Here is an 11,773-nt window from a genome sequence, read left to right on the forward strand (position 1 = left end):
CCTGGCAATTAGGATCAGTCATCCCAGCCTCGTCTGGGCTTTCCCGATGGCTCAGAGGGTAAAGAGCCTGCCTGCAATGCAGGAGACACAGGAGACTCAGGTTCACTTCCTGGGTCAGGAAGATCCCTGGAGAAGGAAATGGCAACCCACTCCAGTGTTCTTGCCTGGAGAATCCCATGGAGAGAGGAGCCTGGCAGGCCACAGTCCATGGGGTCGCAACGAGTCAGACACGACTTAGCATGATGCACAACAACAGCATTCCAGACTTGTCTAGCTGTTTTGTCAACAACAATAAGCATTCCTTGAAGTAGATTTTAAAGATAAAGTCACTATGCTGGGGGTTGCCTCGGGGACAATAGGACCCTGGCTTTCAACCTTGGTAACACTGCATTCTCCTCATTTGATTTAAGTGTCTGCACTCAAATCTTGAAATCTTAACCTCCTTTCAGTACAAAAATCACTGTCTTTATCATCATTCCTATATGAAGCACTGCATGCTACTGAAAATTCTAGTGTAAATGAAGGGACAGGAAAAAAACTAAAGGCTCACTTTTCCTGTTCATGAATCTGATCCATACATAGCTCTTATGTCCCAGGGCACCAAGTCGCTGAATCGCACTCACACACAGGCACACTCTGGCTCTAACCTCATCTATTTCAGTTCAATCACCATTTTCCTTTAAAAAAAAATTTATTTTAATTGGAGGATAACTACTTTACAATAGTGTGATGGTTTCTGCCACACATCAGCATGAATTGGCCACAGGTATACATGTGTACCTCCCAGCCTGAACCCCCCTCGCACCTCCCTCTCCACCCTAACCCTCTGGGTTGTCCCATAACACCAGCGTTGGGTGCCCCTCCAATGATTGCACTGGCCTTGTTTCTATTCTTACCGCTCTTAGAACTATTCTCCACCCAACAGTCGTGAGTCATATCAAGTCTTCCCACACTTGAAACCCTCAAGGGGCATCTCCTCAATCCTAAATGCTGGTTAGGGTGTCAGGGAGCTTGTGTCTCATACAAGCTCACAGATTAGTCTTCTTAAATACCTGAATGCTGCCATCTGCTGCTGGGGAAGTAGACACCCAAGGCTTCTGCCAGTGCCAAGAACGAGCCATGCCAATAGTACCAGCCAAGTGCTAGCCACTGCCACTGATACCAAAGAAATAGAAGAGTTGCTACAGCAACTGCCAGTGATTATGTCAAGATTCCCCGTGAGGAATTTGGACTAGCTCACGTCACTGTCGCATTTCCAGAACTGCCCTCCAGACTTGGACAGGATCCTGGCACCTTATTCCTTATATCCATTGCCATTCAGAATTTTTAAATCTCTTCATTTCAGACTCTTTGTCATAGGATGGAAGTATCTGTGAATCCAATCTTAAAGGTATTCTTCCACGGATGGCTTGATTTCTAGAAGACTGGTCAAAAACAAGTGCAAATTTTTCTCAAGTCATTAGTGAAGTCGCTCTGTCATGTCTGACTCTTTGCGACCCCATGGACTGTAGCTTACCAGGCTCCTCTGTCCATGGGATTTTCCAGGCAAGAGTACTGGAGTGGGCTGCTGTTTCCTTCTCCAGGGGATCTTCCCAACCCAGGGATCGAACCTGGGTCTCCAGATTGCAGGCAGACGCTTTACCATCTGAGCCACCAGGGAATCCCCCTGAGACTTATTTGGAAGAAGAGAGAAAAGAGTCCTAAAACTCAGCTTAACCCATAAATAATTCTCATCCCATCATCCTGGAAGCTTAGCTTCGGTACCTTTCAGCATTTGGAGCCAATACCAAAAGTATTAACTCTTCTTTATCCACAAGTGAATGTGCAATTTACATACGTGTTCACAATCACCATCAGCCTTTTTTTCAAGTGAAGTATAGTGGCTGTACAACATTATATAAGTTACAGGTGTATGATATAGTGATTCATGGTTTCTAAAGGTTATACTTGATTCATAGTTATAAAATATCCACTGTGTTTCCCATGCTGTACAATATATCCTTGTAGCTTATTTTATACCTAGTAGTTTGTATGTCTTATTCTTCTGGCCCTTCTCCCCACAGGTAACCACTTCTTTGCCCTCTATATCTTAATCATCACCAGTCTTGACCTCATCCTTCAGGAACTTGGCAAACAATTGGTGAGTGCCCTGTAGAATAGTTCCTGGTTTTTTTGGAGAAGAAAGCATTTGAGACTGCTGACCACCGACTTTCACCTTCTATGGAAAGACCTATACAAGCTTCAGTGCTGGTGTTGTTTCTCCATTCTTCTAGACAGAACTAGTCCAACTTTCATCTCTACTCTCTTCTCTGTACTGCTGCACAAATCCTGATGACGTCCAGCTTTTGCCCTCATGTGTGTTTCATCTTCCACTCACAAGACTTCTCTATCAGGGCTAAACGCCACTAGCAGATGAGACGCCCCAAACTCAATCAGCTTCCGCTTTCCTTTCTGACTCACAGGCAAACTGGAGGATGCCCTGCCTAAGAAGCTCAGAAGTGAAGTCACTCAAGTCGTGTCCGACTCTTTGCGACCCCGTGGACCGTAGCCAGCCAGGCTCCTCTGTCCAGGGGATTCTCCAGGCAAGAATACTGGAGTAGGTTGCCATTCCTTCTCCAGGGGATCTTCCCAACCCAGGGATCGAACCCGGGTCTCCCGCATTGCAGGCAGACGCTTTATCCTCTGAGCCACAAAGCAGTTTATCTATATCAACAGAGGCAATATGTATTTCTCCTCCAGCATCATTCTTTTCTTTTATCCACAAACTGCTAATGATGCAGATGAATTCTTTTAAATTTCTTACCTTTTTACTTTCAGAATCACATGCTGAATCAACACAATAAATCTATATAGGTAATACAGAAGGTCCCCTAGAAATCAGATAGAACTAGCTTGAAAAGTTTCAACTACTCATAGTGACACAATATTTTAAACATGTGTCTGATTCGGTTTTCTCAGCAGTAAAAGTGGATAATACTAATAGCACCTCATTTGCTTAGAGTCAGAATAAAATCATTTATACAGCTTCTGGGCCCATTTAGCAAATAGGAATGATTACATGATGATGATGATGGTGATGATGGTAGTGAAAACAGTAAAGGGGAAAAAAGTCACAAAGCCACAAGATTTAGGATATTGATGTGTTTATTGAGACCAAATAAACATAGCTCCATAATTATTATCATAAATATTACTATTAACCTTATGATTAAGTAGAAATATAATGCTTCCATAAATAAACCCATATTAGTAAAGTGACATAAATAATAAGACATGTACTTATAACAATAAATTAATTCATAAATATAAAGTATTGATTATGGAAATAAAGTTATTTAGGGGCTTTTTCTAAAGAGATAGAAAGATAATCTTTTTTGTGGGGAAATAAATTTCTGTGTATAAAACACTGACTACAATAAAAAGTTATTGATATGCTTGGAAGGTCTAGCTTCTGATCTTATGGATACAAGTGACATCGTTCTCATTTTGAAGCTAAGCCAGGGTTTTTTTAGAATTTACACAGGACTATGGAGTTTGGCTTCCCCTTTTCCTTTTGATAAAAGAAAACCTCAGGGGATCTTATTGTTTAACAGGTGAGAAAGGTTAGTAATCCATTTTCCAGCCTTGTTCAACTTGAGCACATTCACGTCTCAGGGCCATAAACAGCAAGTTCAGTTCTCCAATGACTTTAATCTCCCCACTCTCTCCAAGCTGTGAAAACAAGAACACACAAGTATTTCAGCATTTATACCATGTTTTCTAAAGAGAAACAAATTGGAGAGAGATGAGATGGTTAGGTTGTTGGAACAGAAACCAAGTTTTAGCCTCTTAGGAAAGATTAGTGATAATACCCTTTTCCAAAAGTATATGACCTGATCTGAGAGGGCACATATGGGCATCAGTCTCAGCTGGTTGACGTATTAAATCACTGCTGACCCAGAGCAAGCAGGTAGAGGCTGTGCTGGGATCTGGGGGACCCAAGCACCACCCATCCCTCCTTGCCCTGCCTCTGAGCCCCATGACTGTCTGTGACCAACCAGTTAGTATAACCACTCAACTCCAATAGTCTTGAATCAAAACTACCACATTTACCAAAACATGTGGACTTTTTCTGTTTCCACTTTCTTGACCAAGGTGGGCGAAAACAAGTTTTCACTTTTGTGGGGAAATATCAAATGCCTCCTATCTAGTTGCTTTAACAGTGAAAGGGCAGATACAGTCTAACACCCTTTCTTTCCTCCTCCTTCCAAGTAGTAGGCAAAAGAGTCTTTTAAACCCCATGGGAGAGGGAACACAAGTCTAAGTCCCCTCCTCTGAAACTTGTCTAAACTATTAAATGTGCTCAAGATTATTTCAAAGAAAACAGCAACCCTAAGTCATCACTGTCCTCTAGATTTTAGGCTTTCTCTTCCTGCTTTCTTCCATCTTTCCACCTTTCGATACTTCCTTTGACACAATGATAAGAGATTTTTGTTTTAGTATCTCAAAGACTCCCAAGATGATAAAGAATTCTACGGTCTGTTCTCTGTTCTGCTACCACTTGCTTTATGCTTTTCTTCACTGACAGGGGATTACTATCCCCCCAAGATGCCCTGCCATTTCACAGCGCTGACCAATGTTTATGCATGCTGAGATTTCTCTGAATAATATTCCTCTCTCACTATACTTTCTGGAACTACAGGGTTTAAAAAAAAAAAAAAAAGCATAACTACTCATCCACATGGCAGCTGATTGCTAATGTGAAAGTCAATTCCCTCAAAATGGATTAAGAGCTTTAAAATCTGTTTTCCCATGTCAGCTTTTTCTCTCCCACACTCCACTTTTCTAAAGACAACAAAGTAAGCTCATATGAGGAATTTTTCACACCCGAAATGCAAAGTACTTCTTGGTTATGGCCTGCTAATATTCAGCCTTCTGTGTCTAGCTAATTATTCTATGACAAGAGAATTTATCTTCACGATGAAAAACAACAAATCCTTCAGTTGTCAAAGGAAGGCATTGACAATGTTCATTAAATCACATTCAGGAAGAGATACTTTTTATTAAAAAAAAATCAAGATGGAAAAAAGGGGGAATTGAGGTTACGCTTGTTACTGAAAATTCCATCAACCAGAGCCTTCTTGTTTCTGAGGTTTAATTCTATCTGCTTGCCAAATCATCACTTTTGCTGCTGCTCATGGTAGCTCTGGTTTTTGAATGAGTCACAGCAGCTGAGTTCAGCCTTCCCCTGTTGTTCTTTTTCCCCAAATAGGCCACCTGACCATATCATTCTCTGTCAAAATATACACTAACCTATATCAGATAGATGCTCACTAGGGCATTGTTGAGGGAAGGAATAGACAAGGAAAGAGGAAGAAAGAGGGCTTCCAGTGTGGACGTTCATTTCCCTGCAATGAACCCATTACTAATATTAATATTTCCATTCTATTTGAAACTGTGTAAAAGAAACTGGGGGGTCATTCACTGTCACTTTTAAATTAAAACCAATAGCTGCTGGGTATTTTAATACTTAAATATAAGTACCAACCATTCCAGAAATTCATCCTATGTGCAAGTCCAGCGCTTCTGTTACGGCTGTCCTAGGTATATTTCTCCAAGCTTTACATCATCAAGTGAATGACTTCACAATTATTTCAAATAAGTTTTCCCCAGTTTTCTGGTTTTGAACAAATGCTTCTTCAGATTAAATGAATCAGTAGGTATCTTAAATTTCCCTAAGAACTAATGAGACTAAGTGGAATATCAAGCACTTCTGACCTGGATGGGATTCAGAGGTCCTGCAGTCTATTCTGACTCTCACACTGGCCATCCCTAGCACATGGGTGACAAGATTAGATGACTTAAGTTCCCAGCCAGTTCTAGAATTTGCAAAATTTGGAAACTGACTTATAAACATGTAGACACATCTATATGTATGTGCACCTAAATAATCAACCCAATGGCAGGAGAGTCAAGTAAAAAATCATGACTTGGGAGAAAAAAGAAAAGAAAGTGAAGAAAAACAATATTTGTCTCTTCTATCAAATGATTTAGCACTAATAGTTGTTAGTAGTACCTTTTTCACGGTGTTCTTCAGATTCTGTACATTTCTCTGGATGTGCTGGTTGTCATATTCATGCTGCAAAATGGAAATGAGAGTAACAAGTTTAACATTGTTGTACTGAAGCTTCTTGAAACTCAGCCTTCCTAACCGAAGTATGTTACAATTCACCTGGAATTAAAGTTCTTAGCAATTTTGCCCACAATGACCTAGATATCAATAGTGACCTAGATTTTCTGACCTCTTCAATTCCCTGGGACACCAAAATCCAGTCATTTCCCTTACACGGGACCTCACTTCACCTTTGGGAAACCCTACTGAGGTTGAAGTTTGTGGAAAGTGTGGAGTGGTTTATGCAAATCCTGTCAAGAATAAAACCATAACGGCACCTCATCAAAAACACAGGCTCAGAACAAGAAACCTACATAAAACATATGTGAACAGGGTCCTCCTCAATAAATACTAGGCCCCCTTTGCTCAGCCCACTCCACTAAAATATTTTTCTTAGTTTTCAATATTCAGAGGCATCAAGCTCACCCACCTCTGATTTTGTCACTTCCATTATCAAAAGGGCAGCAGTCTTCATCCAACCCACCCACTGCCGAATATTAAATCTTCTTGTTTCTCCCTTTCTCTCTTTCCCATCCCCTCCCTCCATCAACTTATATTCAGTGAATCCATTTGCATCAATAGGTATTTTTCCTTACAGCTCCCAACACCTTTCTCATCTCACATAGTCCGTATTGCTTTTTCCCAGGGACAAACGAGCCTCTTGTGGTCTTTCAGACCCTGCCCATCATGATCAACTAAAAATGGGACTCAATTAACGCAAAAGCAAACAGGCTGTGATGCCAAATGATTTCTGTAATGGTGTGACGGAGGCACCTCTTACTACCAGCATGGAAGGGGCACTGGGGTGGGAAGGAAGAGGGTTCCACACAGAAGAAAGAGGAAAGGCAGGCACCCGGGAGGACTGAACTTAGGCTGGAGGAGAACTTACGCATTGGCTTAGCTTTTTGCTGAGCTTGGAGAAGAAAGGCACCACCTCTTTCATATAGGGCTGGAATTTATCGGACTGGGGGAGCAGCACCTCTTCAAGAGTAAAGTTCAGTACCTGCTTCAGCAGATAGCAGCGTTTTGTCACCTGCTGGTGAAAGTGAAACAGCAGGGCTCAGATGAGGCGACATCCGCAAGACCCAGCCCATCCTCACCACCACGCCAAGTAACCACAAGTTAGGCATCATGCCTATGGCTTACATTGATTCCCTGGAACAGTTTTTTCCCAATGAGACGAACATCTGTGATGTTATCTGCCAAACTAGCCTGGAAGAGAAGAAAGAGTAAGTGCCTGGACATCAAAAAGCTAGAAGAAATGTCTGTAAGTAGAGCTATCCTCTGACCCCTCTTCCCAGAGCAGCACTGTGAAGACTAAAGAAAGGATTCTTTAGTACTTGGGCTTAAAATGATGCCCAGGGGCTGAGGGGAGGGATAAATTAGAAGTTTGGGATTAACATATACACACTACAACGTGTAAAATAGATAGCTAACAAGAAGTTACTATACAATACAGGGAACTATACTCAATACTTTACAATAACCAATAAGAGGAAAGAATATATAAAAGAATATACATACATTATATATACACACATATATATGTATATTTATACATATATATAGACCTGAATCAGTGTGCTATACACTGGAAACTAACATGACCCAGTAAACCAACTATACTTCAAAATAAATTAAAAAATAAGATAGAAAAGTATAATGTACAGCATAGGTAATATAGCCAATATTTTATAATAACTATAAATGGAGAATAATCTTTAAAAATTGTGGATCCCTATGCTGTATATCTGGAACTTAAATAATACTGTCAATAAATTATACTTCAGTAAAAAAAAAAAAAAGAATGAATTTAAAGCTCCTAGAATAGAGCTCATAACATAGTAAGTGCTCAAAACATATCAATTTCTTTCTCTTCAAAAAATAAAAGAATGCTTACAGGAGTAAATGGGACCATAAACAGTCAGATGGGTTACTACATGGCTCCTTTTGGGGTAAAACTGAATGTACATATCCTAAAGGGCAAAATGGAAGGTCTCGAGGTAAAGCTTGATCTCCAAAAAGTCTTAAAAGAGACATAGAAAATGATGGCAGGTATACCAGTAGAGAGAAATGTTCATCTGTTAAAGATCTGAGATGGTCTCTGAAGACACTTTAAGAACTATTCAAGTTCCAAGTAGATAAGATGCAAAAGAGAAAGGCTGAGATGAGTACCTCCTGGGCCAGAGTGAAGGTGTAGTTGATGATGTAGGGTTCCTGGAAGTCGGACTCATTGAGCCTACAGTGCGACGTGATGGGCACAGCTGCTCCCCACTGGGCGCACAGCGCCATGATGAGGAGGCAGCCGGCGGCCAGCGTGGCCACGAGGGGAGAGCTCACGGATTTCTGCAGGGCAGCCATCGTGGACAAAGCAAACCTGAGCGATGGGTGGCTAGGGAGGGAGAACCTGGTATCAAGAGAACGAGAAACAAAATCAACATCCAGGAAAAAAATTAAGTATCCAGAAATAACAGACCCAGCAAGCCAATCCTACCAAGTTCGTTGGAGGACTTACCTGTCTGGAGGCTTCTGCTTGTGATAGGAAAGTGGAAGCTGCTGCTTTTATAGCCCCCAGGACACCGAATTGCCTGTGTGAAAAATATGACATCAGCAATTATCTAATTTCCAGTGCTGTCTTCTGAGAACTACCTAACCACCATAGGAGCCCACAGAGCACCACCTCCAAGCCTTCCTACCTTGATACGCCAGCATTTCCCTAAAACGTCACTATTAGGCCCGGGGGGTGCTTTTACAGACAAATCCCAGAAAGTTTGTAAACCCTACATACTTTTCAAAGAAAATGACTGCTTTGTCTTTGTAGATTCCAGGTTTAGTTTAAAATTTTCTGATCTCCTGTAGTGAGTAAGCATTTTGGTCACGGACTCACTTTCCTAGCAGCTTCATAGATTCTTATCTGTTAGAGGTGATCAAACAAAAAGGACCTATACCCTTTACTTTAAAATAAGCAGTAATGTCAGCTTGGAGACAATTCCATTCTTTAAAAAGAATTTTATGTCCTTTTTAAAAAAAATATGCTGAATGCTGAAGAAGACTTAAATTTTAAAAGTAGCAGGATTGGCTAACATAATTTTCCTCTCCCATTCTATGGCATTTTTGAAGTGGCTGAATGATTACTGTAGATGTAAATATATCTTAAATTTTTCATTAAATTATAATCAATATCAATTTAAACTTGAAAATATTAATGCTGAACAATCTGATCAGTGTTTTTCTTAACATGCAAGTATTTTAAGAATACAGTCAAGTAGTTCATTTTACCTGCCCTCATTCTAAACAATATACTAGTCCCCCAAAAATATTTCCAAAAACCTTATAACACTTTTAATTGTATACATGAAAGTCTAAAGAAGAGAATCTGGCAATTTAATGATTACAGGTGGTTTTTATTAAAATACATTGAACTCTAAATAATACCTAAAACTGAAACCTTCCCAAGGAGGTGGGATCAGGGAACAAGGGCACTAATCTGTTACTAAGGGAAGGAATGTAAATTCGTGCAGATTAGTTTGATCAGATTTTTCTTTTCACAACAAACTTGGATCAGGAGCATCAAAGAAGGCATGTGAATAATTGTGGAAATTTGAGCATTTTGTGAGATTGCACAGGCCTTGGGCAAGGAGCCACGGTGAAGAGTTAAGACAGCATTAGGACACTGAGCATTTGGGAAGGTAATTAAAAGGGAAGGTTAGGGAGAGTACATAAAAACCATACCCACTGCACAAGTTTGCTTGAGCTGATTCATCAATGCCAAATGAGAAAACTCTCCTTTTCCAATTTCCTGCTAATAAGATATGACCATTTTTGTCCAAAATGCTATATAGTTACATTAGCATTAGAGTTAAGAGTTAAGTTCTTAACTCTATGCATAGTTAAGCTCTCTATATAAACTATATAATGGATTAAATTAGGCTTCTGTTGGTTTGCCTGGGAACCTTACAAACATACTTAATTTTGTGCCCAGCAGAAAATAAGTTCTGACATTACTGAATTATATGCTTTTGAGAGAAAAGTCTATCTCTCTCTCTTTCATCTTTGTATCTCCAGCACTTAGAACAGTGTTATACATATAGGAAGGACTTGGTAAGAGATATATAAATATATATATCTTACTTGGTAAGATAAATAGATTAAATAATTTACTAAGTGTCTTTGGGAACCTGCATGGAGGTAATTTGAGAATTGCCTTCTTATGTTGGGGTTTGACCCAGTACTACTTGCCAGCTTCATTATTGTCCCTGTATAAGGAATAAATAGTTGTAAAACAAAAATAGAATGCCAGAAAATTGCAAACCAATTTAGTAGCAACAATACATCTATTGTTCATTATGTGGCCCTGATGAACAACCATTAGTAAGATAGTGTTAATGGAGCCAAGATCTTAGATTTCAGTGAGCTTAACAAGGCCTACTAAGGGGAAAGTCTGCTCCAGGGCTGTATGTGGATTTCCAAACCATCATACAAGGAGTCTCACAAGTATGTGCTATCAGGAGAGATAGTAGATACATCATAAAACTGCTTCTATGAAAACAACTATTCATAGAGACATATGTGTGCTAAATATTTCCAGATTATTAATGTGACTTCTCTAAAGTTATTTCTTTGAGAATTTTCAAGTCTCTCCCAGAAGCCACACTGGATGAAGGGCAACCGCAGCCTCATGCTCCCTGGCCCCAGACAGATAGACTGTACCCATGGGTGATCTTAGCTACATGCAACAAGCTGCCAGGACCGGGTAACCAGAGTCTCCAGCCAGAAGCAGCCTTTGTGTCTCTTTCAAACACCATCCCAGCACCTAGAACAGTGCCAGACACACGGCAGGTGATGAAGGATGAATATTCACGGACTGCATGATTACACTCCTTCCCGACTCATTGGCCGAGGCTTGGAAATCCACAGTCCATTCCTCTGAAGTACACATCTCTCTAGAAGCAGGACTTTAGGTAGCTCAGGTAAGAAGCTTTGTATTCATCATACTCCTCAGGACAACATACACGAGCGTTGTTCCATATGAGGTTCCTTCTGTGTGTGTGTGTTTGTGTGTGTGGTGTGTGAGCTCCTACCCTCATTGTTCTCCTTCCCTCTGCACCCATCACCCACCACCACCTCCAAGCCTGCTATAAACACCTGCTCTCATGTATTTGGCATACATTTGTAAATACATATTCATCCTTGTAAACTGTACAATTTTTATTTTATAGAAATGGTCCTCCTTCTTAATCTTTCACTCACACTGTGTTCTTGCGATCTACCTGTGTTGCTGTGAGTAGGTCCTGTTCCTAACATGACATTCTATCCTCCACGTTTTATTATTGGCTCCCATGTTTTATCACTTACTACTTGTAAACCACCTCTGCTTCACTGCTGTCCAGACATCACAGCACTAAGCAACCTCATCTCATCCAAGTCATTTTAATGGTAATTTTGGAGAGTATTTTTGAAATAGTTACCCAGGTCTACGGGGCCATAGATATAACTTCATTAACTAGACACAGCAGAGTCAGTATTGATTTACTCTATCACATCGGTGAAGTAATATTTCTGTTTTCTAAGATCCACACACACTTGACATCATTCAGGTTTTAGAGGTTTAAAATGGTATCT

General features: G+C 40.3%; 1 protein-coding gene across 1 annotated transcript; it reads right to left on the reverse strand.

Moving 5' to 3' along the window:
• Window positions 1-3,126: 3,126 nt before the first annotated feature.
• Window positions 3,127-8,552, reverse strand: IL22 (interleukin 22). The gene is made up of 5 exons (XM_043447118.1): window positions 8,327-8,552; window positions 7,298-7,363; window positions 7,041-7,187; window positions 6,056-6,118; window positions 3,127-3,711 (listed from the first exon to the last, which is right to left on the reverse strand). Exons 1-5 carry the CDS (start codon window positions 8,510-8,512, stop codon window positions 3,604-3,606), a joined length of 570 nt encoding a protein of 189 aa, XP_043303053.1. The 5' UTR covers window positions 8,513-8,552; the 3' UTR covers window positions 3,127-3,603.
• Window positions 8,553-11,773: the final 3,221 nt, after the last annotated feature.

Source organism: Cervus canadensis, chromosome 25 (assembly GCF_019320065.1).
Source record: "Cervus canadensis isolate Bull #8, Minnesota chromosome 25, ASM1932006v1, whole genome shotgun sequence".
NCBI lineage: Eukaryota > Metazoa > Chordata > Mammalia > Artiodactyla > Cervidae > Cervus > Cervus canadensis.

Excerpts from the sequence above, each read along its gene's own strand:
- IL22 (XM_043447118.1), bottom strand. The coding sequence starts at position 8,512 with ATGGCTGCCCTGCAGAAATCCGTGAGCTCTCCCCTCGTGGCCACGCTG. Across the intron at positions 7,188-7,297 it reads AACTGTTCCAGGGAATCAAT|CAGGTGACAAAACGCTGCTA; the intron begins GTAAGCCATAGG and ends CACTTTCACCAG. Across the intron at positions 6,119-7,040 it reads GCAAAAAGCTAAGCCAATGC|CATGAATATGACAACCAGCA; the intron begins GTAAGTTCTCCT and ends TCCATTTTGCAG.